The sequence below is a fragment of the Trichomonas vaginalis genome, chromosome III, assembly GCF_026262505.1.
Source record: "Trichomonas vaginalis G3 chromosome III, whole genome shotgun sequence".
Lineage (NCBI taxonomy): Eukaryota > Parabasalia > Trichomonadida > Trichomonadidae > Trichomonas > Trichomonas vaginalis.
Genome location: NC_067205.1, coordinates 24,946,804 through 24,971,555, shown reverse-complemented (window position 1 = coordinate 24,971,555; position 24,752 = coordinate 24,946,804). Strand labels below are relative to the sequence as shown.

Sequence of the window (24,752 nt, the reverse complement as noted above, 5' to 3'; positions counted from 1 at the left end):
ACCTCTTACCCTTCCATTCCCTCTCTGACAGCGGGAAACTTTGTCTGAATGTTAAACTATTCAGACAAAGTTTCCCGCTGTTTGCGAAGGAATTGTTGGCTATGATGTACTGATTCATGATCAGTGCATCATAGCCAACAATTCCTTATACAAAGTTCAAAAACTTGGGTGCAATCAGAACTGATTGCACCCAAGTTTTTGAACTTTCTCGAGGGAATGAAAGGGTAAGAGGTATACATTATGAATATATACCTCTTACCCTTCCATTCCCTCTCTGACAGCGGGAAACTTTGTCTGAATGTTAAACTATTCAGACAAAGTTTCCCGCTGTTTGCGAAGGAATTGTTGGCTATGATGTACTGATTCATGATCAGTGCATCATAGCCAACAATTCCTTATACAAAGTTCAAAAACTTGGGTGCAATCAGAACTGATTGCACCCAAGTTTTTGAACTTTCTCGAGGGAATGAAAGGTAAGAGATATCCATTTCCTTTCACCTTCGTTCTCAATAATTAACTTATAAATTTTTTAAAGCAAAAAAAGTCTGATTTTTTTTGACAAGTAAATATATAGGGAATTTATCCGACCAAATAAGTGTCACTTTTTCGGTTCACCTCACTTTCCGTAACTCGTCTTACAACACTACCATGGATATTTAACACAGGATGAAGAAGTGAAGACGGAAGATGTTAATGAAAGAAGATATAAATTCATTTGTGCTAAAGGTTATGACATACACTGTACTGTACAGTATGACACAGGTAAAGCACCAGAAGCATTTGGTTATAACGATGAAATTTATGCTTCATACTTCTCTGTTAACGGTGTATTAGTTGAACCAAGATTTACATTGAGAGTTAAGGCAAAAATAACTTTTGAAGATGCTATTAAAAGTAAAGCTGACAAAGATGAACTTGACGCAACGAACAAAGTTTTGAAATCTCATAAACACAATATCTCCGATATAAATGAACTTCAAGCTACATTAAATAGTAAAGCCGACAAGAACCATACACATAAATCCTTCACTACTGTTAGAGCAGACAACATAATATTGAACTATACCCTTGGTTCAAGTGCACCTTTAGAGAATCCAAGTACAAGCGTAAAAGATACACTAAACAATTTAGATAACAGATGTATGAACATTGAAGGTCATGCCAGAAACTTTGAAGCATACGAACTACCAGCAATGTTAGATAAGAAAGCTGACAAGAACCATACACATAAATCCTTCACTACTGTTAGAGCAGACGACATAATATTGAACTATACCCTTGGTTCAAGTGCACCTTTAGAAAATCCGAGTACAAGCGTAAAAGATACACTAAACAATTTAGATAACAGATGTATGAACATTGAAGGTCATGCCAGAAACTTTGAAGCATACGAACTACCAGCAATGTTAGATAAGAAAGCTGACAAAACTTATGTAGATGAAAATTATGCAAAGAAGTCGGAAGTAAATGCTGCGCTTAATGGAAAAGCCGATAAAGAGCACGTGCATGAAGAATTTCAAACAATCAAGATTAAAGAAATTAAAGCATGCATCGAAATAGTAACAAAAACAGGAAGAAATGGTGCAACTGTACAAGAACAAAGAATTTATCCTCCTACTTTTCCTAATGGTTTAATAACAAACAATATAAATATTGAAGATGGCAATAAAGTTATAAACGTTAAACATGAACTTCTAACAATGAAGGCTCAGATTCTTCAAACATTATATCCTGTTGGTTCTATTTATATGTCAATGAATTCAACAAATCCAGAAACAGTTTTAGGTTTTGGTACGTGGAAGCAGATTGTAGATAAATTCTTATACTGTGCTAGATATTCAAAGCAAACAGGAGGTTCGAAGAAAATTAAAGAAGCAAACTTACCCCCACACACTCATACAGGAACGACAAACTTTTCTGGCGACCATAGCCACTCATTAAGAGACCACCCATTATACAACTCAGAGTATGAAGCTGGCAATGACGTTTTATCTCCATCTTATAACAATTCAGCAAAAAAGACTTTTCGACCAACTGAACCAGGAGGAAATCATTCACACACTTTCACAACAAATCCAACAGGCTCGGGTGCAGATTATATGCCACCATTTGTGACTGTATTCGCATGGTACCGCGTTCAATGAACGCGCTTGAGCCTAGAATAAAATCTTTAACTTTACATAAATGAGCTTGAAAGAAGTATTCGAACAACATCCATGGAGGTCATTTAAGAAGTTCAATGAAGCTGCAAAGAGTTGGGGATTTACTAACAGAGCTGAAGTGAAAAGGTTCTTTGACAAAAATGTTGTACATCAAACAAAAATAAACCCTTACGACTACTTTTTACCAATTTACTCCAACGCTCCTGACGCATACCAATTTGACACTCTCATTCAAAGCAGAAAAGGAGGACATAAACCATTCCTCATCTTCATTAATGTTAACACTCGCAAAGCATATGCATATCCAATGAAAAATAAAGGAACTCATGAAGTTTTAAGAGTTTTGCAGACGTTCGTGGCAGAACATAACCCAAGTACTTTAACATCAGACCAAGACAGTGCATACCTCAGCAATGAAATCACAGAATTTCTCATTAAGCATAACATAACTCACTACACTACTGAAGACCATAACCATAACATACTCGGCATCATAAACCGCTTCATAAGAACACTCAGAGATTTAAACCAAGAGCGAGACTTTACCGAAGAAACAATGAAACACTTTCTCGAAGTATATAATTCCTCAACACATTCTACAACAGGACATACACCAAATTCAATGACACAACAACAAGAAGAAAAGTATATACAAAAGAAACGAAGTCAAACACAAAATATCAGAAATTCAACACAATTTACTCTCATTCCTGGTACAAAAGTTCGTGTAGTTCTTGACGACAAACCGTTGACAAAGAAACGTTTAAGGTTAAGTCGAAATTATTATATCGTAGACTCTACGCAAGGTAATGGATATCTTATAAAAGCTGCCGACGACTCTATTGCGTTTTACCCTCGTCATAAATTAGTTGAAAGTAGTAATGGCAAACTTGCTGAAACCATTGACGAAGCAAAGCGAGGAGTGGTTATTGAAATACTTGGCTATAACATAAACGATGACACTTATAAAGTAAGATATGAAGGAGGCGTTGAAGATGTTATACCATCTAAGAACTTGAGAGAGTCAAAGCCAACACATCTGGGACCATTAGAGCGGGAGTACTGGAAAGACAAAAATAAGCCAGAAAGAATAAGAAAATTCTTCTAAACTTTTTCATTTTGTTGCTGAAAAATGACCAAATTTCATGAATTTTCATAAAAGATAAAAATAAAGTTAGTTTTATTTTTATTTATTTTTTTATCTCATATGTAAAGACAGTACTGTCAAACATTGAGTTTGAAACAGTTAGAAAGATTGACAATGACACCAAAGTGGTTAGAATTGGTGATTTAAACGTAAGATACTGTAAGAAATACAACAAATATTCTTTGTCAGACATTATATCTCCATCTGGAAAGAAAACAAACGACTGGGTTAGAAATGCTTCAACTCAGAAAATTTTGACAAGAAATCCTGAGCTCATGATATCAGTAAGATTCTATGGAACTACAGCATATCTCATTGACAAAAGTCTTATACCAATAATTATTCTGTGGATTGACCCTGTTGTTGGATATAACTTCATAACTTATGGTTCATTCGATACGGAACGTTGCAGTGAAGGCTTACTTTACATCGTTCAGAAACCGAAGGACTTCAATACAAAGAGATATAAGATAGGAGGAACATATAATATAACTCAAAGATATGACTCTACCGTCAATAGAGTCAAGGTTGTGTTCGTTAATGATATGAGAGCTGCAGAAACAGAACTACTTGAAAAGTTTGAGAAAATGTATGGTGCTCCCATGAAAGGTAAAGAAACTTTCGAAGTAGATGAGATAGATAAAGCTATAAAATTATTTGACGAAGTTGCTGAAAAATACATGTAAAGCGTTTATTTTTGGTCTTTTGTGAAAGTCAGAAAATAACACTAATTTTTTCCTAACGCTAATTTTTATCCGGAATGTAAAGACAGTAATGTCAACATCAGAGAACACAACAACTGCTATCGTTCATGAAGCCATTAATGAAGAATATGAATACATACAGTATAACAAACAATTGAGACTCATTCGTTCAGTCAAAGATGACATGTACCAAATGCAGAGTATTTTGACAGCATGTTTTGCTCCAGAGAATAAAACACCAAATGAATGGTTTGAATTAAATAGCACTCATGAACTCCTCAGTGAGTTTGAACATGTAGAACTTAAAAAGATGTACCAAGACAGACAAAACTTACCATCACATCTAAAAGGTATATATGTTCATAAGTTCCTAGTTAGTTCAATAGCAATGTGGGCTTGGCCCCGTTATGCAATCTACATACTTATGCTACTTGACGAACTTTGTACAAAGCAGAGAGAAGATATGATGAAAGAAGACAAAAGCATACAGAAAAGAATACCACGTTCGGTACCAAAAGGAAAGGAGAAGAGCTATAAGTATATGATTTACACTGAAGAGTTGGAGAAAGAAGAAGATAAAGATATGGTTATGTTACATTTAGTCAGAAGAAACAACAAGAGCTTTTATGACTTAGCTAAAATATATAAATCTGACAGAAACTGGTTCTATCGTGAAAACTTACCGATTTCAATGACACCGAATGAGCAAATAAAGGAAATTGTCAAAAATACTCTTCCTCAAACACACTATGACATCAAAGGTTGCACAATACTTACATTCAAAGAAGACTTAACATTACTGAAGGAAAAAATAACAGAATATTTCGACAACTTCAAAGAGGAAGAATGAAGTCACGACAACATTAACGAAGAAGTCACGACAACATTAACGAAGAAGTCACGACAACATTAACGAAGAAGTCACGACAACATTAACGAAGAAGTCACGACAACATTAACGAAGAAGTCACGACAACATTAACGAAGAAGTCACGACAACATTAACGAACAGAGAATGTTCTGTTCGTCAAGTTTATTTTGTTTTTACCATTTAATTGTTTCCATAAACGCTCCATGTCGAACATAATTGACGAACAGAGAATGTTCTGTTCGTCAAGTTTATTTTGTTTTTACCATTTAATTGTTTCCATAAACGCTCCATGTCGAACATAATTGACGAACAGAGAATGTTCTGTTCGTCAAGTTTATTTTGTTTTTACCATTTAATTGTTTCCATAAACGCTCCATGTCGAACATAATTGACGAACAGAGAATGTTCTGTTCGTCAAGTTTATTTTGTTTTTACCATTTAATTGTTTCCATAAACGCTCCATGTCGAACATAATTGACGAACAGAGAATGTTCTGTTCGTCAAGTTTATTTTGTTTTTACCATTTAATTGTTGTAAAATATCCATATGAAGACTAACCAAAAATAAATTTTCTTATAAAGCTTCGGGGTCTATTTCTTCAACCATTTCACTTCCTTCGTCAATGTCAATAGAAGCTTCTTCAACCTTTGGTAAGAATTTCTGTATAACATCTTTGTTCGTTATTGTCTTCAGAGATGAAGGATAATATTTCACATTTGTTTCACCCTTCTTATATTCTTTCTGTTCGGAAAGATTCATAGCAATACTGAAGAAGTCAACGTTAGAGTTCTTTATGACAGTATAATGAGTATCTTTGACATTTACGAAGAAACTCTTTTGTTTCAAAACTACTGCTAACTCTTGTGAAGTATAACGTTTGCGGTCAATGACGATAGCTAATGGTCTGACATACTGACCAAACTTAGATTCTTTCACAAACTTCTTGTTAAAGATAACATTAACATTTGAAGCATTATTGAACTCATTCTTGATGGCAGTAGCGAGAGCATTGTATGAAAAGAACTTGCAATCTTGCATGTGTTTCATTAAAATAAAAATATTAAATTATTTTGAAAAATAACTTAAAAAATCTAATCTAATTTTTTCAAAAAATATTTTTTATTTCCTACTAAAGATGTATCGGAAGTTGTCTAAGTTAGAACACTCGGAAATAAAACAACTTCTTACAGAAGCTAATATAGATGTTGCAAAGCATTACGCAACAAACAAAAAATCACTCGCTGACATCCTCAATGACTATAATGGTGCAATAAGTTATGATAGAATTCATGAGTTCATAAAGCCGCAACGCGGCGAGGACGAAGTCCATGCAAGAGCATTTCCTTTAAATGACGTTGCTATTGACTTATATCATAGACGTTCAGTACCTCATGAAGTAAGAAGAGAAATGTTTGACATAACAAATGCAAACGTTGGTGAAACAAGAAGAAGAGACGACACACTGAAACAACAGAGAAGAGAGATGTTTAAAAGCGCTATAGAACAAGTTCGCAAAGCTAACGATGTCATTCGTTCCATTGACGACAAACCAAAAGAAGGTGAGAGATGGTTAAAGAAAGATGAAGAGAATAGGAAGAGAAATGTGAAGTCAGGCAATAGACTCATTGACTTTAACATCGAAGCTTTAGATGAACCAAACAGAGACTACTTACACAAACATTTCGGTAAGGTTTTCATGAGACTCTTAGAGAAGATTAAAATAAACTCACAACAGAGATGGATGGTATGTTATAAACTTGGTGGAAAGTATGAATGTTCTACGTTAAACCTCAATAATATTGGAACATTACTACATCAGCTCTTGAAGGAGAACTTTATATCAGAGATAGAAGCAAATGCTGCAGGTATTGTTGAAATGCACTATGACTTCTTCTTGACAAACATAAAGAATCTTACTGAAATAAAGATGTATGATTTAACTGAATATGAAGGCTTAACGATGTCAGATGTAAAGAAAGGCAAACCAAAAAAGAGACCATATAGAGATGAAAGCACACTGACAAATGACCAGAAAGCCATTTTGGAAGCTCTTAAGCAAACAGGAAACCCAGCACTTATAGAAAGCTTTTGGAAAGATAATGGTGAAAAGAAGTTTTATAAGAAGAGAAGCGGTCAGTTCTGGAAGTATCTTTGCACATTACCTATAAATCTTGAACGCTACCAAATCTTCAATGAACTGAACAAAAGAACTGCAACACTTATGACAGAAGATAACTGCTTCGTTTATGCTTGCATTCAGGCTGGAGTAAATGAAGAAACTATTGACCACATGAGAGAAGTCATTCGTGTTAGAGACTTTCCTCAAAGTAAAGTACAAGAAATTTCTGACGCAACAGGTATAGCATTTAATGTTACCATTGGTTACTTCAATGACTCAAGACATAATGAAATAAAGAGATACATACCAAGAGAATGTAAAACTATTCGAACTATTGACTTACTTCTTGTTGAAGACCACTACATGCTAAATGAAAGATTACCAATGACAACATATTTCATTCGCAACTATATAGAAATCTTGAAGGAGTGTGGTGGAATGAACATTGAGAAACAGATGAAGATTTATACAAAGAGAGAGAACAAATATGTAGTTCGTTATGATAGAACAACACCGTTATGGGATGTTATGAAAACATTGTGGGAGTGCAAATATTTCGAACCTATTTCTTATGGAGAACTTTTCACATATACGACTGACTTATATAAACAGAACCTTGCACCATTTAAAGATTTGACAGTTAGTTAGTATACATATCAAGTGTACGGAGGCACTGCGCACCTACTTACCCATTATATGTGAATTTGACACTTTACAAAACCGTTAACGTATATTTTACAACACAAACGACAACACTAACTTAACCTTAAATATTTACAAAGCCGCCAACCACTTCACCTCACTAATGTAAAAAATAAACGTTCTCACTTACAAAAGTATTGCAACTCTTCCCATTGCTGTGCTTCACACAATACTTCATATTCTTCAGTATCGCTGCTGTCACTCCAATCGTCAGAGTCAAAATCACTGTCAAAATAAATGCTAGTAAGTTTTGACAAAGCTAATGAAACACGTTTACCGTTTGTATCGTATGCTTGTATAAACTTTCCATTCTTCATTCCTTCATAAACGCTCAAACTAACTTTACCTTTTCTCCCTCGTATCTGATAGAATGTATTTTCACGAGGAACGAAGAACAAATTCTTGAACTCATGACCGTTGTAGTTTGTTATCTCAATAGTTTTCGTCATTTATATAAAAATAAAATAAAAATAAAATAAAAAATAAACTTAAAAATAAATGATATCACCACTCCCACACGTATGAAAACATAGCACAAAAATAAATTTAGGCGAAGTGGTGAGATCTCACCTCTTTTTTCACCTGTTTTTTCACCCTGTTGAATTCATTGCTTTATAACTCTCTTCCTTTCTCCAACTCTTCTAACTTCTTCTTAAGTTCAGCAATGTTGTCCTCATGAAGTTTAATCTTTCTCAAAATTCCTTCTTTATCTAATGGTTGCTTTATCTTTCTAAACTGAACTCTACCATCCTTCATAGTATGAATGTAAAAACCTTCTGGAATAGTTCCTGATTTAATGTATTCTACCAAAAACTTTTGTTTCATTGCTTCAGTGACTTTATTTGTCATTTCAATCAAATAAAAATTTTAATAAGTTTCGCTTTTTAGTAACAGGGGACGAGTCTTGGTTTCAATATGCAACAGAAGCCAAAACCATGTGGATCCCGATGGATGAAAATCCGCAAACATTCCCGAAGAAAAAAATTGACACACCAATGATGATGTTGTCGGTTTTTTGGGGCGTGAATGGCATCATCACAATTGATATTCTTCAAAAACCTAATACGATGAATGCTCAATATCTAATTGACAATGTTCTTACTCAAATTATCAATTCTGATGAGTTTGAGAAATCCAAACAACAAAAACAAAAGTTTGCAATTCATTTTGATAATTCAAGAGTTCACAAAAGTCATAAGGTAATGAATTACTTGGTGGAAAACAATGTCAAAGTTGTTCCAAACCCAATTTATTCACCTGATATTGCACCCTCTGACTTTTATTTATTCGGCACGCTAAAAAAGAGAGCTGAAGGACGCGAATTCGCGAGTCCAGATTATCTTGAAAATTTTGTAAGAGAGCAATTTGAGAAATTTTCTCATGATGATTTAAAGCGTGTCTTTCGAGCCTGGATTGATCGCTGCGAACGCGTGATTGAATCCAATGGTGATTATATTTAAATAAACTTTATATATATGTAACTTGTTTATTTCTATTCGCAGTATTCAGGTTTGTGCTAAACACACCTTTGGACACCCTATATTAAATAAAAATAACGTTATTTTTTCAGTAAGGAAACGCAGGAGTTTTACGATTTATTTGAGGAGTAGGTTCTGGTTTAAATGTTGGAGTCGGTTTAGGAGTTGACTTTTGAACAGGAGTTTGTACTTCCATAGGTTCAGGAGTCATTGAAGGTTTTGCTTGTGAAGGCGTTGGTTTTGGCGAAGGTGTTGGAGTTTGTTTAACTTCAGCTACTTCAGTATTATTTACAACATTTGCTTTATTTCTTTTCAACATCATAACTGCTCCTGCTGTAGCTAGCAAACCTAGTGGGAGACCATATCTTATATAAGGACTTGACCAAATGCTATTTTTGACAGGAGCTGGTGGAACACCTAACCTTGGTGAGACTGCTCTTTGCCATTGTGCAGCTCGTAAGAAATATTCAATAGGTGCTCCATAATCGTTTGGTAAAGTTTGTTTCATAGATGGTGAAGGTTCACGAGAGCTTGATGAAGAACTCATTTATAAGCTTTAAAAATAAACGTTCATCCTTTATTCCTCACTGTCGTAGCTAAGTTATAGTCATCTAATCTTATTATTGGGATTCCATTAGCACGCACCTGAATGGCAAAGCAACAATCCCTCATAAATCCAATAAGTGGCTTTGGTACATTTTCAGTTGCTAGTTCAATAGGTCCTTTAACAGACAATTTGTATGTTATTGGAGCAGTAGATGTTTGACCTTGCTGGAAGCAAAAGTCCACTTCTGTTGGAAAACCACATAAGAAATGTGTGTTTCATAACTATCCCATTTATGTTCCACACTACCATCATCCACCAATGACCTCATAACATCTTCATTAAATCCTATCATATCATTGTTTGTATTGCAAGCGTTCGCAACCATTTCATAAAATACAGGTCCATATGATTTTTCAGGTTCTGCAGGCATATTTCCATAAGCTCCCATGGAAAGCTGAAGATATTTAAACTTAGGGTTCTCAAAATTAACATAATAGTTGTCTTTCTTTCTAAATAGTGCCCAAATACTTTTAACATTAATAGGCGTATAAGCTGCTGTAAATGTTGCACTTGAACTATCTGTATTCTTTGAGAATGAACCGTCCATAGGAATCCAATCCATAACTTTAACAGGAAAACATAAAGCCTCGTTTGTATAATGTTCTACAAGTTCTGTATAAATGTTAGGGTCTAAAGAGAATGACTTTGGATGAATGAAACATTCATTAAAATCCATCTTTGTTCGAAATAGTTGCTGGGTTACAGTTGTAATAGTAACTGTTCCACTAGCTTCTACTGCCTTCGTTATCATGGTGAATGGTTCATTCCATGGAACAAATTTATTTGTCGGTGGATTTGAATCTGAAGCAAATGCAACTTTAAGAGTTGGATTGAAAGCAACGATATCATTTACAGATATAGATGTGCATTGTAAGGCGTCGCTTACTGAACTTTACTTTAAGCTGAATGTTTCCTGCAAAAGCTGGAATAAATCGAATAGCTTCTAATGGAAGGAATCTTCTAACAGGAATTCTTAAACGAAGCTTAAAATCAAATGATTTTCCTGCTGTAATTGGACCACTAACAATTTGTCCTGTTCTGCATGTTCCCGAATGACTCCATACATCTTCATGTCGAGTCTTTGAGAAAACATCTACTTTCTTTATTTGTTCGGTAGTTTGTGAGTTTGAAGTTATATATGCTTCTTCTCTTGCGTTGTCTTGAGAATATACGATACGGCCATTTGCAAGGATTTGATATCCAGCAACTGCATAGAAAGCGTCATCGAAACCAATCCAAAATCCTGGTGGGTTTGTTTTATTGGAACCTGAACCAATTTCTTTATCTACAATAAATTGACCTTCCATTTTATACGTAATGAATGTATTGTAAAGGTCCAACATATTTTCACCAGGAGGTGAGAGATTGAATGTTACCCATGTGTTATCTTTAGCAGTTCCAGGTTGTGATGGAATCTTTGCGTCAGAATATATTTCTATTAGTGTCACCAATTTGAACTGCATTGTCTATGATATCGAAATATGAGCGAATCTGATGAATATGCTCTGCTGGAGTAAATTCGTTTAACTGTTCGTTCTGCATGTATTTACTTCAGATAAAAATATCTATTTACTTCATTATTCTCACTCTTCTTCTTGGCATTCGTGGTGAAGTTGTTTCTTGACATTTTCAATGAACTGTACATTCTCTTTTGTCTCAACTTCTTTCACTGGTGGGTCAGGGTTCTTTGACTCGTTTGTTTTTCAATGAAATTCACGAACTTTGCAATAAGCTCTTGGTTCGTTATTGAAAGTACATCTGGCTTCTTTTCTTCTTGTTCTATTGACTTTTCAGTTTGAACAGAAGGTTTTATATGGGCTTCGTGGACTTCACCCTTGCCATACACCTTAATGTTGTCGCTTTCTGCATTCGCTAATGGAACCTTTCTTTTTCTTACGTATATTTTACCATCTTTACTCTGACTTACGTAATAGAAAGGATGTTGTATTCCTCTTGCGTCATTTAATATAATAGACTCTCGCTCTGATTTTGACAAGCTCATTTTACATCGGTTAAAGTTTTAAGTTAGATTTTTATCCGCAGTCAAATGACTCAGACAAGTCATGGACAAGACCCAAGGGGTCATAGATGTTGAAGCATTGAAGAAAGAAATTCGCGAGCAAATTTTATCCGAACTGAAGGAACAAAAACAAGAACAAAAGCCAGAGAGACCAAGAGAAACTTAGTGAAAAACAACTTGCTGCATAGCTGCTGGAAGACAAAAGAACCCACGTTTGCTGGCGAAGAAAGCTAGAGAAGAAGCAAAAGCAAAGGAAGAACAAAGCTAAAGAAGCTGAAGCAAAGAAAGAAGTAAATGGTTTATTTTATCCGAATTAAATGTATAGACAAAATACCTTTATCTGTTGCGTTCAGTAGTGAAAACCCTGACGTCAAAATAAAGGGGAACAGAGTAACGTTTAAGTTTCCAACAGACTGGATTGTGAACATAAATGAAGAGAAGTACATTGGCATAACATCTATGTATATAACACGTGCTTTCAGAAAGGTTGACTTTATACTTCAAGTCGAGATAGAAAATGACGAACAGTCTTTAAGCGCCCAAACATTCACATATACAAATACTTTAAAGACGATACAACGTTAGAAGACTGTATAATTACATTTTACGAAAATTTTCAAAAGAAGTTTAACATTGAAGTACAAACTTTACAGCCTTTACGTGAGTTTCTTGCACAACTGAAAGAAGAAGGAATTGTAGAAAGATTAATAGCTTTTCATTACGAGTTTGTACCAAATGAAGATGGAACACATGACTGTCAATTCATTGTATTCTCACCATTCAATGAAGTCGCTAAAAAGAAAGAAAATCCATTACGTATAAGATTTCAAATCTCTGAACCAAGTGATGATTTCAAGAATGTTTTCAATTATGATGCAATGCTTCCGAGGAAAAATGAATTTTCAAAGATTGTAACACCTGGCATTTGGGATAGAAAGCAAGCTATATTATATTCAAACTTAAGTAAGGGAGTTGAAAATGAGTTCATTGGTCATACAAGAACTTCACCACTTCCTAACCCTAAATACTATAAATTAACTGGCTTCAATCGTGAGTTTTGGATAGACATGTTCTCCACTCATGACCATAACTGCCCAGTGTTCTTACCTCCAGACCATAAGGACTGTCTCTACATTGAAGCACAACTCTTAAACTCTACCATCGCAGTATTGTAAATGACCACATGGGCTTCGCCCTTGCCGCTAGCGGCTTATTTTTATCACGAATGACCTCATTGCTGACAAAAATAAATGACCTCAGAACTTCAACTTACGAATAAAGCTTGTTTTAGTCGTTATTGAGAAGTTAAACTTTTCAGCAAAGCAAGGTTGACATGACTTACATAAGTCAAATCCAATCTCTTGACCATCATGAAGTGCTTTATATAACTTCATAACACTGAACTCAGAGTCTTTGTCATATGTTCCTTGCGGAACCATTAAACCTTTATCTTCATCATAGAAACACTGAACAGAGTCAGGAAACATTTCATTAGCGGTTAAAGCAATAACATCTTGCTTCACGCCTTTCATTCTGCAGTGAAATGCAACTTCATTTAAATCATTCGTGAGTAAGTCTATGTAAGTCTTCTTTCCACAAAATATTGACTTGTATGCTAAACTTTGTTTATCTTTTGTGATTTCTGCAAAGTCGCTATGAAATTGACCAAGGTTTTTACCAATGAGAACTCTTCCATAACGTTTCTCAAACTCTTCAGCTAAACGAGGGATATCTTCATTGTAGAGATGCATACTGTCCGTATCGCTATAAAAGATGTCCATTCCTAAGTCCTCAGCAGTACAGAATACTTCACACATTATTCTCTTCGACATTGACAGAATGTTAACACCAAGTGGACAGAAGTTAAAGTGTCTGCAAATGCTTTTCGTTAGCTTGAAAATAGTTTTTATCTGAACCATCCAAACCTTCGAACTTCACTATATGGTTGTAGTTTCTGATGGCATATCTTATAGCATCTTTGTCATCTACTATGGTTATTTTTGACTCAATAAGAGATAGAATAGTTTTGCCATAAATACTGTTCAGAATGAGCTTTATATTTTCTTGCAAAGGATTTCCTTCTTTCTTATACTTTAACCTTAACTCAAACAACTTCTTTACTTCATCTCTTATTCTAATATCTCTGTTTCCATCGTAATAGTATCCTTGCAACACTTCACATTTGACACCTTGATATTTTATGAGGTCTTGTAATGTTATATGGTCAACATACATTAAACAGCAAGTGTTTGAACTTCTGGAACGTTAAGTTCTGGATTTAGTTCAGGGTCACAAAACTATTAAAGGAAAGTGTCTATGTATTCCAATCTCTGTTATCTTAATGAGAACAAAGAAGCCAGACATAAACTTTTCACCAATGGGTTCCTTTTGGTCGTCATCGAATAAATGTCTCATGAGATACTCTGTGCTTAACATTTCTTTCTTCAATACTTTCGGTATACCTTCTAAAGTATAAAGTCTTGCTATAGCTGATGGATATAATGAAACAGCGTCGAAATCAGCAATGAGTTTCTCTTTACTCTTTTGTTTAATGTTATCTGACAGCATACATCTTCCACCTTGAATACAGCGTGAAATAAATTCTCTTGGTTTATTTGAGAGGTCATATAAATTTCCATTCGGAAGTACACTCTGTTCTCAAACAATTTGTTAGCAATAGAACAAATACTAACGTAGTCATAAACGTTTAAATCAAATTCTTTCAATATGTCATTGCGGAACTTAACAAAACCTTCTCTTAAAATTCTTACATCTTGTTTGCAATAAAATGTGCTATACTTTTCTAAGTCGAAGTGGTTCTCATCTATTCTGCAACCTTTGATGGAATCTATGTTTTTCATGAATGTATCTGCATCCCGGATAAACTTACATGCTTCAGAAATGACACCAGTTCTGTTGTCATTTGCTAACAAAACACTGCTGTAGTAGTTGTATGGAAATACTTCTTTCGGTCCTGTTTGTAAGTTAAACATAGCAGGAAATAGTTTAAGCTTCTTATTTATAACACTGTAAGAGTCTTTTATAATAATTGCCCTTCCTTTATATAAGCCAGTTATTTGCATTGTTCGTGAACCTTAATGATGGAGTTCCTTTCACTTCTGTCATGTGTCTTAAGATGAAGTTTATATCATAACTGAGGTTATGGAAATATATTAAACTCTTGTCAGGAAGTCGTTCCAAAAATTCTGTTGCACAGTTCTGACCCCAAATGCTTTCACTCACTGAACCATCTTCACTGTCGTAACAGATGTTAAAAGCTTTTATGAAAGCGTCTGTGCTACACTCAAAGTCAGCAAAGAAAACGTGCTCAGGAATGAACTTGCACTTATTTTTATTTACTTCTTTTGACTCTGCTTTCTTCTTCAGTTGTACACAATACTTTGGAGCATATGTCAAATCTTTAAATGGTGCAAGGTTCTGTTTATATAAGTCAGTCGTATATGTGAAAAGTTCTCCATAAGAAATAGGTTCGAAATATTTGCACTCCCACAATGTTTTCATAACATCCCATAACGGTGTTGTTCTATCATAACGAACTACATATTTTATCTCTCTCTTTGTATAAATCTTCATCTGTTTCTCAATGTTCATTCCACCACACTCCTTCAAGATTTCTATATAGTTGCGAATGAAATATGTTGTCATTGGTAATCTTTCATTTAGCATGTAGTGGTCTTCAACAAGAAGTAAGTCAATAGTTCGAACAGTTTCACATTCTTTTGGTATGTATCTCTTTATTTCATTATGTCTTGAGTCATTGAAGTAACCAATGGTAACATTAAATGCTATACCTGTTGCGTCAGAAATTTCTTGTACTTTACTTTGAGGAAAGTCTCTAACACGAATGACTTCTCTCATGTGGTCAATAGTTTCTTCATTTACTCCAGCCTGAATGCAAGCATAAACGAACAATTGTCTTCTGTCATAAGTGTTGCAGTTCTTTTGTTCAGTTCATTGAAGATTTGGTAGCGTTCAAGATTTATAGGTAATGTGCAAAGATACTTCCAGAACTGACCGCTTCTCTTCTTATAAAACTTCTTTTCACCATTATCTTTCCAAAAGCTTTCTATAAGTGCTGGGTTTCCTGTTTGCTTAAGAGCTTCCAAAATGGCTTTCTGGTCATTTGTCAGTGTGCTTTCATCTCTATATGGTCTCTTTTTTGGTTTGCCTTTCTTTACATCTGACATCGTTAAGCCTTCATATTCTGTTAAATCATACATCTTTATTTCAGTAAGATTCTTTATGTTTGTCAAGAAGAAGTCATAGTGCATTTCAACAATACCTGCAGCATTTGCTTCTATCTCTGATATAAAGTTCTCCTTCAAGAGCTGATGTAGTAATGTTCCAATATTATTGAGGTTTAACGTAGAACATTCATACTTTCCACCAAGTTTATAACATACCATCCATCTCTGTTGTGAGTTTATTTTAATTTCTCTAAGAGTCTCATGAAAACCTTACCGAAATGTTTGTGTAAGTAGTCTCTGTTTGGTTCATCTAAAGCTTCGATGTTAAAGTCAATGAGTCTATTGCCTGACTTCACATTTCTCTTCCTATTCTCTTCATCTTTCTTTAACCATCTCTCACCTTCTTTTGGTTTGTCGTCAATGGAACGAATGACATCGTTAGCTTTGCGAACTTGTTCTATAGCGCTTTAAACATCTCTCTTCTCTGTTGTTTCAGTGTGTCGTCTCTTCTTCTTGTTTCACCAACGTTTGCATTTGTTATGTCAAACATTTCTCTTCTTACTTCATGAGGTACTGAACGTCTATGATATAAGTCAATAGCAACGTCATTTAAAGGAAATGCTCTTGCATGGACTTCGTCCTCGCCGCGTTGCGGCTTTATGAACTCATGAATTCTATCATAACTTATTGCACCATTATAGTCTTTTGAATGTCAGCGAGTGCTTTTTTGTTTGTTGCGTAATGCTTTGCAACATCTATATTAGCTTCTGTAAGAAGTTGTTTTATTTCCGAGTGTTCTAACTTAGACAACTTCCGATACATCTTTAGTAGGAAATAAAAAAATATTTTTTGAAAAAATTAGATTAGATTTTTTAAGTTATTTTTCAAAATAATTTAATATTTTTATTTTAATGAAACACATGCAAGATTGCAAGTTCTTTTCATACAATGCTCTCGCTACTGCCATCAAGAATGAGTTCAATAATGCTTCAAATGTTAATGTTATCTTTAACAAGAAGTTTGTGAAAGAATCTAAGTTTGGTCAGTATGTCAGACCATTAGCTATCGTCATTGACCGCAAACGTTATACTTCACAAGAGTTAGCAGTAGTTTTGAAACAAAAGAGTTTCTTCGTGAATGTCAAAGATACTCATTATACTGTCATAAAGAACTCTAACGTTGACTTCTTCAGTATTGCTTTAAATCTTTCCGAACAGAAAGAATATAAGAAGGGTGAAACAAATGTGAAATATTATCCTTCATCTCTGAAGACAATAACGAACAAAGATGTTATACAGAAATTCTTACCAAAGGTTGAAGAAGCTTCTATTGACATTGACGAAGGAAGTGAAATGGTTGAAGAAATAGACCCTGAAGCTATTTAAGAAAATATTTTTGGTTAGTCTTCATATCGATATTTTACAACAATTCCCCAATGTATAAACTTTTCATACGCTTTTTCATAAGCTTTATATACCTTCAGAAATTTTGCATAATCTTTAGAAGCATTTAGATATTGTTTAAATGCTTTGTATGTCTTCAGAAATTTTGCATAATCTTTTACATGTTGTTCGTTCTCTTCTTCTGTCATGAGTTCCGAATATTCTAAATTCATGTTCTTTCATATGAGATAAAATTTTATAAAAAAATAAAATTAGCTTAGATTTTTTTATTCTTCCTCTTTGAAGTTATCGAAATATTCTGTTATTTTTTCCTTCAGTAATGTTAAGTCTTCTTTGAATGTAAGTATTGTGCAACCTTTGATGTCATAGTGTGTTTGAGGAAGAGTATTTTTGACAATTTCCTTTATTTGCTCATTCGGTGTCATTGAAATCGGTAAGTTTTCACGATAGAACCAGTTTCTGTCAGATTTATATATTTTAGCTAAGTCATAAAAGCTCTTGTTGTTTCTTCTGACTAAATGTAACATAACCATATCTTTATCTTCTTCTTTCTCCAACTCTTCAGTATATATCATATACTATTAACTCTTTTCCTTTCCTTTTGGTACCGAACGCGGTATTCTTTTCTGTATGCTTTTGTCTTTGGATTCAATGACTTCATCTTTTGCATGAAGTTTCTTTTCCATCTCTCCACGTTCTGCTTTATATAGTTCATCTAACATCATGAAAATATAACAAGCATAACGAGGTGAAGCCCACATTGCTACAGCATTTACTAAAAGTCTATGAACATAATAACCTTTCAAACCAGGAGCCAAATTCTTGCGATTTTCGTACGGAATCTCTTCCCGGTTTTCCGAGGGAAGCAATCATATGAGGAAATTCTTCTAAAAGTTCTTTTGTCTGTTGGTTTTCAAACCAATGATATGCTTGCTTTGTAGAACGAAGAGCATTCATTATACTTTGCATTTGGTACATGTCATCTTTGACTGAACGAATGAGACGTAACTGTTTGTTATACTGTATGTACTCGTATTCTTCATTTATAGCTTCATGGACTATAACTGTTGTTGTGTTCTCTGATGTTGTCATTACTGTCTTTACATACAAAATAAAAAAATAAATAAAAATAAAACTAACTTTATTTTCTGACTTTCACAAAAGACCAAAAATAAACGCTTTACATGTATTTTTCAGCAACTTCGTCAAATAATTTTATAGCTTTATCTATCTCATCTACTTCAAACGTTTCTTTACCTTTCGTGGGAGCACCATACATTTTCTCAAAAACTTCAAGCAGTTCTGTTTCAGCAGCTCTCATATCATTAACAAACACAACCTTGACTCTATTGACTGTACTGTCATATCTTTGAGTTATATTATATGTCCTTCCTATCTTATATCTTTTTGTGTTGAAGTCCTTCGGTTTCTGAACGATATAAAGTAAGCCTCACTGCAACGTTCTGAGTCGAATGAACCATATGTTATGAAGTTATATCCAACAACTGGGTCAACCATAAAAACTATTGGTATAAGACTTTTGTCAATGAGATATGCTGTGTTCCATGAATCTTACTGATATCATGAGCTCAGGATTTCTTGTCAAAATTTTCTGAGTTGAAGCATTTCTAACCCAGTCGTTTGTTTTCTTTCCAGATGGAGATATAATGTCTGACAAAGAATATTTGTTGTATTTCTTTGAGTATCTTACGTTTAAATCACCTATTCTAACCACTTTGGTGTCATTGTCTATCTTTCTAACTGTTTCAAACTCAATGTTTGACATTACTGTCTTTACATACAAAATAACTAATGAAATTCATTATTTTTGTGCTGAATTCAATAAAAATAATGTTGAGGTGAAGAGGTGAGATCTCACCTGTTTTTTCACCTCTTTTTTCACAAGCGTTTTACATGAATTGTACGATGTATATTTGAAATCCTAAACAATTTCGTAGCTTCTATTTCTTCTTTTAGTACATCAAAAGTTTTAACAATGCCGAAGGTTTCTTTATATTTCTTCTTGACGTCAGACAGAAGGAAATCTTCTGCTGTTGGATAGTTTTTATTAAGAAATGTCAACATATCCATTTTATCTTCTGCTGGCTTTTCTGCTTCTTTCTTTAAGTCTGCATAGTCGTTTCGCATTCTTTCTATCTCTTTGACTGAGTAGTTATATTTCCTCATTGCTGCTTTACATTTTGAACATTACGGCATCGTTTTTGCGTTATACATTGAAATAAAACCAGCTAGAACAACTAAGGCGTCAATGGTTTTCTTTAACTCAAAAGCTGCTGGTTTTATCTGTTCATTCCATACTTTACCTCTTCTATCTTTATCTCTTATCTGCCATACACATTTTGCAACTAATGAAACAAAGTTATCGTATGTCTTAAATTCTTCGGATTTGTAAAGGTCAGAAATATTTTTATAAACCATGTCGCAATCTTTGTCCATAACTTTATGGTTGCAATGAAAACCAAGGAATTCATAATTTACTTTACGTATGAATTTCTTAATTTCTACTGAGTCAGTTGCTTTGACTTCAATTTCGTCGAATTCAGGAATAGTTAGTTTTTGCTGCTGAATTTCAGGTAGTTTAGGCAAATGGTCGATGAGGTCCTCCATTTCATAAAGATACTGTTCATTTGTTTCATCTTTCGCACTACAGTCTAAATTACTTGTTAAAAGTTCTTGCTTTATCTTCTGGATTTCTGTTTCAAAAGTATATGAAGAAGGAATAAAGCTTTTCATCTCTACCAACATTGACGTAGGATTCATGACTAGCGAGTTTGGTGCTGTAGTTGTGGACAGAGTCCCGCCGTTCGTGGCTTGAATTGTTGTTGTGCCGATTGTTGAAATCATATCTTTTATACAAAATAAAAAAATAAATAAAAATAAAACTAACTTTATTTTTCTATCTTAAGGAAATTCATGAAAATTCACGAGAAAGCTAAAGTAATCTGAGCCGCTAAGCGGCGAGGGTGAAAAAAGAGGTGAAAAAACGGGTGAGATCTCACCTCTTCACCTAAAATATATTTTTGGTGTAAATTTATGACAAAAATAAATGGTACCATTAATGATATCATGACTGTTGTCATTCATGTCTGATTTACATCTAATGAAAAAGTTTAGAAGAATTTTCTTATTCTTTCTGGCTTATTTTTGTCTTTCCAGTACTCCCGCTCTAATGGTCCCAGATGTGTTGGCTTTGACTCTCTCAAGTTCTTAGATGGTATAACATCTTCAACGCCTCCTTCATATCTTACTTTATAAGTGTCATCGTTTATGTTATAGCCAAGTATTTCAATAACCACTCCTCGCTTTGCTTCGTCAATGGTTTCAGCAAGTTTGCCATTACTACTTTCAACTAATTTATGACGAGGGTAAAACGCAATAGAGTCGTCGGCAGCTTTTATAAGATATCCATTACCTTGCGTAGAGTCTACGATATAATAATTTCGACTTAACCTTAAACGTTTCTTTGTCAACGGCTTGTCGTCAAGAACTACACGAACTTTTGTACCAGGAATGAGAGTAAATTGTGTTGAATTTCTGATATTTTGTGTTTGGCTTCGTTTCTTTTGTATATACTTTTCTTCTTGTTGTTGTGTCATTGAATTTGGTGTATGTCCTGTTGTAGAATGTGTTGAGGAATTATATACTTCGAGAAAATGTTTCATTGTTTCTTCGGTAAAGTCTCGCTCTTGGTTTAAATCTCTGAGCGTTCTTATGAAGCGGTTTATGATGCCGAGTATGTTATGGTTATGGTCTTCAGTAGTGTAGTGAGTTATGTTATGCTTAATGAGAAAATCTGTGATTTCATTGCTGAGGTATGCACCGTCTTGGTCTGATGTTAAAGTACTTGGGCTATGTTCTGCTACAAACTTTTGTAAAACTCTTAACACTTCACGAGTTCCTTTATTTTTCATTGGATATGCATATGCTTTACGAGTGTTAACATTAATGAAGATGAGGAATGGTTTATGTTCTCCTTTTCTGCTTTGAATGAGAGTGTCAAATTGGTATGCGTCAGGAGTGTTGGAGTAAATTGGTAAAAAGTAGTCGTAAGGGTTTATTTTTGTTTGATGTACAACATTTTTGTCAAAGAACCTTTTCACTTCAGCTCTGTTAGTAAATCCCCAACTCTTTGCAGCTTCATTGAACTTCTTAAATGACCTCCATGGATGTTGTTCGAATACTTCTTTCAAGCTCATTTATGTAAAGTTAAAGATTTTATTCTAGGCTCAAGCGCGTTCATTGAACGCGGTACCATGCGAATACAGTCACAAATGGTGGCATATAATCTGCACCCGAGCCTGTTGGATTTGTTGTGAAAGTGTGTGAATGATTTCCTGTGGTTCCACAGAAAATACCTGCGCTTGAATCTACTGGGTCACTTGAAATATCATATCTATGCATTCCCTGTCTATCCGAACCTGCTGCAAGATTTGTATAACCTCTTTTTGTTATTGAATGTGAATGATTACCTGTTGTGTTTGTAGTTCCTGTATGAGTGTGCGGTGGAAGGTTTGCTTTTTTAATTTTCTTCGAACCTCCTGTTTGCTTTGAATATTTAGCACAGTATAAGAATTTATCTACAATCTGCTTCCACGTACCAAAACCTAAAACACTTGCCGGATTTGTTGAATTCATTGACGTATAAATAGAGCCTATAGGATATAATGTTTGAAGTATTTCAGTCTTTAATGTTTGAAGCTCTGTTTTGTCTGCTTTCTTATCATATAAATCTTGAGCAGTGAATTTAACATTATTTTCATCATCCATGACATAAACATTTTTACAGCTAATTTCTTTCTTCGTTGTTATGTTTTCATTCGATGTTAAACCTTGTGGAAAGTTAGGAGGTTTATAATATAATGCATCCCCACCAGTTCCGCCAACCGTTCCTTCAATACTTTCTATAGCAACAGTTGAGAAGGAGTTATGCGTATGTTCTTTATCTGCTTTTTTAACTAACATTGCTGGTAGTTTATATGTTTCAAAGTTTCTGACATGACCTTCAATGTTCATACATTTACTATTTAAGGAGTTTAGTGTATCTTTTACGCTTGTACTTGGATTCTCTAAAGGTGCACTTGAACTAAGGGTATAGTTCAATATTATGTCGTCTGCTCTAACAGTAGTGAAGGATTCATGTGTATGGTTCTTGTCGGCTTTACTATTTAATGTAGCTTGAAGTTCATTTATATCGGAGATGTTGTGTTTATGAGATTTCAAAACTTTGTTCATTGCTTCGAGTTCAACTTTGTCAGCTTTACTTTTAATAGCATCTTCAAACGTTATTTTTGACTTAACTCTCAAAGTAAATCTTGGTTCAACTAATACACCTTTAACAGAGAAAGTAGAGGCATAAATTTCATCGTTATAACTAAATGCTTCTAGCGCTTTACCCGTGTCATAATGTACAGTACAGCTTATGTCATAACCTTTAGCACGAATGTATTTATATCTTCTTTCATTAACATCTTCAGTGCTTATTTGTTCATCCTGTGTTAAATATCCATGGTAGTCCGTTATAATCTGTTCGTCTGAAGTTATATAATGAACGTGGTTCTTGACTTTATCACTCAGAGCTAAAAGCTCATTTTTGTCTGCTTTTTCGGCTAATTTCTCATTAACATCATTCACTTCTAATTCAACTCTTCCGCCAGAACTCTTATTATCATTAATCTTTTTCATTAATTCGGTAATTACGTCATAAAGACTATATTCTGTTTTCGGTTCTGTAAATAATGAGTCAAAATTTCTTTTCATCATTACATCGCTGACATTAATGATATCACCAATTCCTTTTTCATTTATTCTCTTCATTAATTCTGCAATAATGACGAATATATAATCTGTTAATTTATTCTCTTCATCGAGGGTTATAGAATGTTTTGAAATTGAATCATTAACTCCTCTAAATAAATCAATAACTTCAGGATACACGTTTTTAATGTCTCGAATAACCCGACCAGTATCCTGTTGTTCATGTTCTTCGTTCCCGTCGTTACGTGGTTTTATATCTCTAACCATCATCAACGCAGCCATAACCGGAGGGTTTGTTGCTATCTGTTCGAAAATCCGTCCGTTATGTATGGTATATTTAAATAATTTCTTTGTGTTTGTTAAAACATTTGAAACAAGTCTTTTAAAACCATCTACAAAATTTCCTGTTTCACCTAATGTTCTTGCAGCATTTACAAGCTCACCCATTCCAGCTTTTGACCCCAAAAACGTCCATATTGCATTTATTTCACTCTGTATAGTTGTCCATTCAGCGAAACTAACACCCGCATTCGCTAAGCTGAAAATGAAATTCAGTGGATCGAACTTAATTCCACCTTCTTTTTCCATTTCAACGAACTCACTAACATGAGATTTTAAGTATTCTTTCGTTAAAATTGTTTTCCCCGATGTTATGTCATTAACGAAACTATCACCGTCAAAAGTTAACGAATTCAATTTCATGGATATTGAAATAGATGGAAAGAAGCACGAAATAAGATTTCACAATAATGTAGAATATAAGATGGAAACATTAGCTGGAGTGTTAAATGCTCTCATAAATACTACAATAAACAAGGATAACGAAGAAAACTTAATGAATGTTAAACTTATTGCAGGAGTTTTGAAGTTCAGTTATGCGAAGGAGTTTAAGATACCAAGAATGAGTCATAGAGTACAACTTCTTTTGGGTGCATACTATATGACATTTCCTTTGAAAAGTGTTGACAAAACGATTGAGATGAAATCTGTTCCATACGTATGTTATGGTAATTGTTTATACATTGAGTCTAAAATAGCTAATGTCACAGGCATTTCAGGAGTTAATAGTAAAGGTTCAGTAGAATATAAGTCTTTCTGTTATGAAGTAAATTCAATGTTCATTCCAAACGTTCCTGTCATAGCAACTCATTTAGGTAAATGGGTTCGCATTAGTCCTCATAATTTGAAAGACATGCAATTCAGACATGTTGACTTTCAAGGAGAGCCTGTAGAACTGAAGGCACCAGTGCGAATGACTGTTGAAGTTGACTTTTTAGAAAATATTAAATGCAACAGCTTACAAGAGAACTCAGAGCTAAAAATATAAAGTATGAATGTTATGTATTAGGTCATGCACTTTGGTTGTTGCTGTTTGATGAAACAAATGAATTAGTTATGTCAGTCAAGAGAACAGAAAAATATTGTGTTAGTGAAAACTGCACCAAGTCAATAAGATTAGGTTTGCATTATGAGGATGAGTTCGATACTGTTGAAGAAGTTTTGGATAGATATTACAAATTGCTAACTTGAAATTTTTTTGACTGACGGCGCAAAGC

At 34.2% G+C, this 24,752-nt stretch overlaps 19 protein-coding genes and 4 pseudogenes across 23 annotated transcripts, besides 6 other annotated features; 10 read left to right on the top strand and 13 right to left on the bottom strand.

Annotated features, from left to right (window-relative positions):
* Window positions 1-24,752: part of a mobile genetic element that runs on past both edges of the window.
* Window positions 7-97: a mobile genetic element.
* Window positions 257-347: a mobile genetic element.
* TVAGG3_0760100 (keratin-associated protein family) lies at window positions 1,143-2,144 on the top strand (the record flags this gene model as incomplete). Its single annotated transcript, XM_051245592.1, has 1 exon — window positions 1,143-2,144. One exon carries the CDS (start codon window positions 1,143-1,145, stop codon window positions 2,142-2,144), a length of 1,002 nt encoding a protein of 333 aa, XP_051092179.1.
* Window positions 2,470-3,270, top strand: TVAGG3_0760090 (integrase core domain containing protein family; the record flags this gene model as incomplete). Its single annotated transcript, XM_051245591.1, has 1 exon — window positions 2,470-3,270. One exon carries the CDS (start codon window positions 2,470-2,472, stop codon window positions 3,268-3,270), a length of 801 nt encoding a protein of 266 aa, XP_051092178.1.
* Window positions 3,585-3,995, top strand: TVAGG3_0760080 (organellar and viral DNA polymerase type B; the record flags this gene model as incomplete). Its single annotated transcript, XM_051245590.1, has 1 exon — window positions 3,585-3,995. The coding sequence occupies one exon, from the start codon at window positions 3,585-3,587 to the stop codon at window positions 3,993-3,995; it is 411 nt and encodes a 136-aa protein (XP_051092177.1).
* TVAGG3_0760070 (KilA, N-terminal/APSES-type HTH, DNA-binding family) lies at window positions 4,084-4,863 on the top strand (the record flags this gene model as incomplete). The annotated part of the gene is made up of 1 exon (XM_001289637.2): window positions 4,084-4,863. The coding sequence occupies one exon, from the start codon at window positions 4,084-4,086 to the stop codon at window positions 4,861-4,863; it is 780 nt and encodes a 259-aa protein (XP_001289638.2).
* On the bottom strand, window positions 5,458-5,805 carry TVAGG3_0760060 (uncharacterized protein; the record flags this gene model as incomplete). The annotated part of the gene is made up of 1 exon (XM_051245589.1): window positions 5,458-5,805. A coding segment is annotated over one exon (348 nt), but the record flags the coding sequence as incomplete, so codon positions are not given.
* TVAGG3_0760050 (organellar and viral DNA polymerase type B) lies at window positions 6,020-6,809 on the top strand (the record flags this gene model as incomplete). The annotated part of the gene is made up of 1 exon (XM_051245588.1): window positions 6,020-6,809. A coding segment is annotated over one exon (790 nt), but the record flags the coding sequence as incomplete, so codon positions are not given.
* Window positions 7,106-7,651, top strand: TVAGG3_0760040 (organellar and viral DNA polymerase type B; the record flags this gene model as incomplete). The annotated part of the gene is made up of 1 exon (XM_051245587.1): window positions 7,106-7,651. One exon carries the CDS (start codon window positions 7,106-7,108, stop codon window positions 7,649-7,651), a length of 546 nt encoding a protein of 181 aa, XP_051092174.1.
* Window positions 7,646-24,752: part of a mobile genetic element that runs on past the window's edge.
* Window positions 7,828-8,154, bottom strand: TVAGG3_0760030 (uncharacterized protein; the record flags this gene model as incomplete). Its single annotated transcript, XM_051245586.1, has 1 exon — window positions 7,828-8,154. The coding sequence occupies one exon, from the start codon at window positions 8,152-8,154 to the stop codon at window positions 7,828-7,830; it is 327 nt and encodes a 108-aa protein (XP_051092173.1).
* TVAGG3_0760020 (uncharacterized protein) lies at window positions 8,318-8,554 on the bottom strand (the record flags this gene model as incomplete). Its single annotated transcript, XM_051245585.1, has 1 exon — window positions 8,318-8,554. One exon carries the CDS (start codon window positions 8,552-8,554, stop codon window positions 8,318-8,320), a length of 237 nt encoding a protein of 78 aa, XP_051092172.1.
* Window positions 8,575-9,165, top strand: TVAGG3_0760010 (annotated as a pseudogene). The gene has a single exon. A coding segment is annotated over exon 1 (591 nt).
* Window positions 8,575-9,245: a mobile genetic element.
* TVAGG3_0759990 (uncharacterized protein) lies at window positions 9,272-9,505 on the bottom strand (the record flags this gene model as incomplete). The annotated part of the gene is made up of 1 exon (XM_051245584.1): window positions 9,272-9,505. One exon carries the CDS (start codon window positions 9,503-9,505, stop codon window positions 9,272-9,274), a length of 234 nt encoding a protein of 77 aa, XP_051092171.1.
* Window positions 9,275-24,752: part of a mobile genetic element that runs on past the window's edge.
* TVAGG3_0759980 lies at window positions 12,270-12,985 on the top strand (annotated as a pseudogene). Its single transcript has one exon. A coding segment is annotated over exon 1 (716 nt).
* On the bottom strand, window positions 13,067-13,642 carry TVAGG3_0759970 (organellar and viral DNA polymerase type B; the record flags this gene model as incomplete). Its single annotated transcript, XM_001291004.1, has 1 exon — window positions 13,067-13,642. One exon carries the CDS (start codon window positions 13,640-13,642, stop codon window positions 13,067-13,069), a length of 576 nt encoding a protein of 191 aa, XP_001291005.1.
* TVAGG3_0759960 lies at window positions 15,105-16,568 on the bottom strand (annotated as a pseudogene). The gene has a single exon. A coding segment is annotated over exon 1 (1,464 nt).
* On the top strand, window positions 16,930-17,403 carry TVAGG3_0759950 (uncharacterized protein; the record flags this gene model as incomplete). Its single annotated transcript, XM_051245583.1, has 1 exon — window positions 16,930-17,403. The coding sequence occupies one exon, from the start codon at window positions 16,930-16,932 to the stop codon at window positions 17,401-17,403; it is 474 nt and encodes a 157-aa protein (XP_051092170.1).
* TVAGG3_0759940 (uncharacterized protein) lies at window positions 17,688-17,996 on the bottom strand (the record flags this gene model as incomplete). The annotated part of the gene is made up of 1 exon (XM_051245582.1): window positions 17,688-17,996. One exon carries the CDS (start codon window positions 17,994-17,996, stop codon window positions 17,688-17,690), a length of 309 nt encoding a protein of 102 aa, XP_051092169.1.
* TVAGG3_0759930 lies at window positions 18,003-18,378 on the bottom strand (annotated as a pseudogene). The gene has a single exon. A coding segment is annotated over exon 1 (376 nt).
* On the bottom strand, window positions 19,321-19,608 carry TVAGG3_0759920 (organellar and viral DNA polymerase type B; the record flags this gene model as incomplete). Its single annotated transcript, XM_051245581.1, has 1 exon — window positions 19,321-19,608. The coding sequence occupies one exon, from the start codon at window positions 19,606-19,608 to the stop codon at window positions 19,321-19,323; it is 288 nt and encodes a 95-aa protein (XP_051092168.1).
* On the bottom strand, window positions 19,630-20,286 carry TVAGG3_0759910 (organellar and viral DNA polymerase type B; the record flags this gene model as incomplete). Its single annotated transcript, XM_051245580.1, has 1 exon — window positions 19,630-20,286. The coding sequence occupies one exon, from the start codon at window positions 20,284-20,286 to the stop codon at window positions 19,630-19,632; it is 657 nt and encodes a 218-aa protein (XP_051092167.1).
* Window positions 20,553-21,104, bottom strand: TVAGG3_0759900 (integrase core domain containing protein family; the record flags this gene model as incomplete). Its single annotated transcript, XM_051245579.1, has 1 exon — window positions 20,553-21,104. The coding sequence occupies one exon, from the start codon at window positions 21,102-21,104 to the stop codon at window positions 20,553-20,555; it is 552 nt and encodes a 183-aa protein (XP_051092166.1).
* On the bottom strand, window positions 21,679-22,674 carry TVAGG3_0759890 (keratin-associated protein family; the record flags this gene model as incomplete). The annotated part of the gene is made up of 1 exon (XM_051245578.1): window positions 21,679-22,674. One exon carries the CDS (start codon window positions 22,672-22,674, stop codon window positions 21,679-21,681), a length of 996 nt encoding a protein of 331 aa, XP_051092165.1.
* On the bottom strand, window positions 22,820-23,643 carry TVAGG3_0759880 (uncharacterized protein; the record flags this gene model as incomplete). The annotated part of the gene is made up of 1 exon (XM_051245577.1): window positions 22,820-23,643. A coding segment is annotated over one exon (824 nt), but the record flags the coding sequence as incomplete, so codon positions are not given.
* Window positions 23,897-24,523, top strand: TVAGG3_0759870 (uncharacterized protein; the record flags this gene model as incomplete). Its single annotated transcript, XM_051245576.1, has 1 exon — window positions 23,897-24,523. The coding sequence occupies one exon, from the start codon at window positions 23,897-23,899 to the stop codon at window positions 24,521-24,523; it is 627 nt and encodes a 208-aa protein (XP_051092163.1).